General features: G+C 31.6%; 1 protein-coding gene across 1 annotated transcript; it reads left to right on the top strand.

The window, feature by feature from the left end:
* Positions 1 to 191: 191 nt before the first annotated feature.
* Chro.10249 (vesicle transfer ATPase -related) lies at positions 192 to 1,361 on the top strand. Its single annotated transcript, XM_660220.1, has 1 exon — positions 192 to 1,361. The coding sequence occupies one exon, from the start codon at positions 192 to 194 to the stop codon at positions 1,359 to 1,361; it is 1,170 nt and encodes a 389-aa protein (XP_665312.1).
* The last annotated feature ends 2,176 nt before the right edge of the window (positions 1,362 to 3,537 follow it).

Genomic DNA, 3,537 nt, shown 5'->3' with positions numbered 1-3,537 from the left:
CGATTATTAACAATTGGGAGATTTATGATGGCACTAATGGGAAAAAAATTACTATTGAAATAAACTCCTTAAACAATAGAGGAACAATTTATATTCAAATTCCTGCAGATAAAAGCTCGCCTGCAAATTTAGAATATGTTAAATCAAAAAATTCCTTATCCAGGAATGATTTGGAAGCCATCCACTTCCTTATGAAACCTATAATCGGCAATGGTCATTTAGAAGAAACAAATTTAGAAAAGAATTTATTAAATAAACGTTTATTTTCGAATAAAATCAAAATATTTGGTAATAAACCAACAGAAAAAGAAATAATCGATAACTTAGAGCGATTATTTGACAGTTTCAGCAAGAACCTTCTTACTGATACTTTAATTGATTTAAATACTGTTTTGAGTTCTGCGGAAAATACAGCAAACGAATTTGATCAATATCCTAGGGAATCAGATTTTTTAAATAAAGATAGCAGCTCAAATATTTATCACGATGATAATGTCATACCTTTATTGGAAAATCTGGGTGTGCAAGTATTTTTAAATCGAGATAATTGCGATTCACATAGAAATTTATGGGACTCTTTAGGAGGATATCAAGATGTTAAACGTCAAATCGAGGAACACATACTATTAAGTTTCAAATATCCAGATGTTCTTGATAAGATTGTTAATGGAACAAGGGCGCAAAGTAATTCAAACAACAGGCCTAAATTAATCTTATTTGAAGGTCCGCCAGGAACTGGTAAGACAACTTCTGCTAAAATAATTGGTAATTCAATTCAAGTGCCTCTAATATATGTTTCACTCGAAAATATTGTCTCAAAATGGTATGGGGAAAGTGAAACCAAGCTAGCTCAGATCTTCGATATTGCAAAAAAATTTAATGAAGGGTGTATAATATTTATTGATGAAATTGACACTTTGGCATCTTCAAGAGATAAAACGTTTAGTATGCATGAAGGTTCAAAAAAAATACTCTCTGTGTTATTGAGAAAGTTGGATGGTTTTGATACATTAAATTCAAAGACTCTCTTGATTTGCGCAACAAATCGTAGAAGAGATATTGATGAAGCGTTTCTAAATAGAGTCGATACAACTGTACTATTTAATCTACCGAATGAAAATGAAAGGGAACTGATTTTCAAACAGTATGCAAAACATTTAACATTTGAAGAACGAATGATGCTTGCGAAAATGTCAAAAAAGTTATCTGGAAGGTCAATTCGTCACGTTTGCCTAGAAGCAGAAAGGGAGTGGGCTTCCATGATTTTGAAAAAGAAGGAAAAAGGCGAATACCAACGGGATGAAATTGAGCTACCTACAGTTGAGATCTATAAAGAAGCATTAAAAAAAAGGGTTAGCTAGGCTTTTCATATTTTGCTACCAAAATTAGTTATTTATATATTTCTCTTATCTCGACCATCTTTTTGTTTTTTCCCTCTTTGCGCCAAAGTTATGTAAATAGGAAAATTAATATTTTAATAATTAATATGAAATTTAACTCCTATGAATTTCAAGACAGCCTTATCTAGCTTTCCAACATTAATTGTTCTTCTGGTAATAAGTTGTTTCACTCTATTCACATTTTCAAAATCTCATAGAATTAAAACATCTAACTCGATTAATTATAGTTCAGAATTTCATTCAAAAGGGGGATCTACCGACCAAAATGCTATTTCTAAAATACCTAATCTTCGCCCATCGTCCGTAATTCAAGCAACAAATTTAAACCCTGCTAATGGGCCTATTAACTCAATAGTAAGGATATCTATACATGGAATAGGGTTTTCATTGTTTCCAAAATTATTTGTACATTTCGATGTAACTGAAGGCCCTTATGAAGTGGTGCCAGTTACTACAATTTCAGACACGTTGTTGGAGGTTGATACACCATCCAGTTTATCTTATGGTGAATCAGGTAAATCAGTTCTGGTTAGTGTATTTTCTCATCCGGATATAATGCTTCAAAGTTCCAATGCATTAATATTCCGTTTCTATGAGGTACCAGTGATTACACTAATTTCTCCTACCCATGCAGGAATGTCTGGAGGATCAGAAATAAAAATCTTTGGAACTGGTTTATTTGCATCTGATGATTTGAAGTGTCTCTTTCAAAGCAAAGAAAGATCTAAAATCGTAGACGCAACCTACTCAATGAGTAAATTTGATACTTTGGCTATGAAAAATTTTCTTCATGAAAATCATAATAAAAATATTCTTGAAAATACGTTACTCACTCAGTTAAACAAAAATTTGTCGGAAGTTGAAATTAAAACCATATTAGACAATATTCAAAATCATACTCCGATGCAATCAATAATTTGTGAGTCACCATCATGGACTGTATCAGAAACAGCATCTCTCTCAATCTCATTTAATGGAGTTCAGTATCACATGTGTACTGATAGATTTACTTTTGAGGAGGAATCTTCTCTTTTTGGAAATGTTGCTCATGTAGTTAAAGAACGAGATAATCCTTCTGAGATTGTTTCAGAAGATGAAATTGAATTGAAAAATTCGCAACAAAAAACGAACAACAACAAGATTGTCTCTTCTGAGATCATCTTGAGAAATTTTAACTCAAAATCGAGCTCACACTACAATAATCATAACCATCATATAAACGATTTACACAAGCATATTGATAACTCAGGCAATACATATACATTAAGTAATTCTTCTAACGCTTCTTTGTTACACAGTGATTATGGGCTTTTCTTAGAGATTGTCATTTTATTTTACTCATCATTTATCTTTGGCACTATTTGCAAGTTTATTGGGCTGCCACTATTACTGGGATATATTATTGGCGGATATGTAGTCGGACCTTCTGGATTTGGTTATATATCGCAACCAATCCAAATTATATCAATTTCACAAATTGGTGTCTGTTTGATTCTATTCACATTAGGACTTGAATTTTCTCTTAAGAGAGTCCTTTCAATAGGTAAATCGGTCATTTACTGTGCAGTTTCTTCAATATTAGTTTTCGTTTGTTTATGCAGTGCATATTCTATTTGGATTGGAACCCCAATAAATGAAGGAATTTTTATAGGGTCATATATATCAATGAGTTCAACTGCAGTTGTAATTTGCGAGCTACAAATTGAATCAAACGAAAGTATGGTTACAATTGGAATTTTAATATTACAAGACTTGCTATTAGGAATTGTGCTTGCGCTAATTCCAGCTTTACAAACTAATTCTGTTGAAAGTGTGTCTTCAAAAACTTCAAATACAAATTCTTTAACAAATGTTTTTAACCAGACAAAGATTTATCAACTAATGGTTTTTGTAATTCATTTTTGTTTGTTTTTATGGAAGATCATTAAACCTTTTATAATACTTTCGATATTTATTTTGATATCATTTATCGTAAAAATGATAATTTTTCCAGTTATTCTTTTTGTTCTCACGAAAACCAAAAGTCGCGAAATTATCCTGATCGGAATTGTAAGTATTGTGCTTTGTATTTCATCATTAACTGAATATCTGGGACTTTCTATGGAAATGGGCTCGTTTGTTGGAGGAGTAATTCTTT

This window comes from Cryptosporidium hominis (assembly GCF_000006425.1).
Source record: "Cryptosporidium hominis TU502 chromosome 1 CHRO011076, whole genome shotgun sequence".
NCBI lineage: Eukaryota > Apicomplexa > Conoidasida > Eucoccidiorida > Cryptosporidiidae > Cryptosporidium > Cryptosporidium hominis.
The sequence above is the reverse complement of the archived record's forward strand: the minus strand, read 5'-3'. Positions and strand labels throughout refer to the sequence as shown.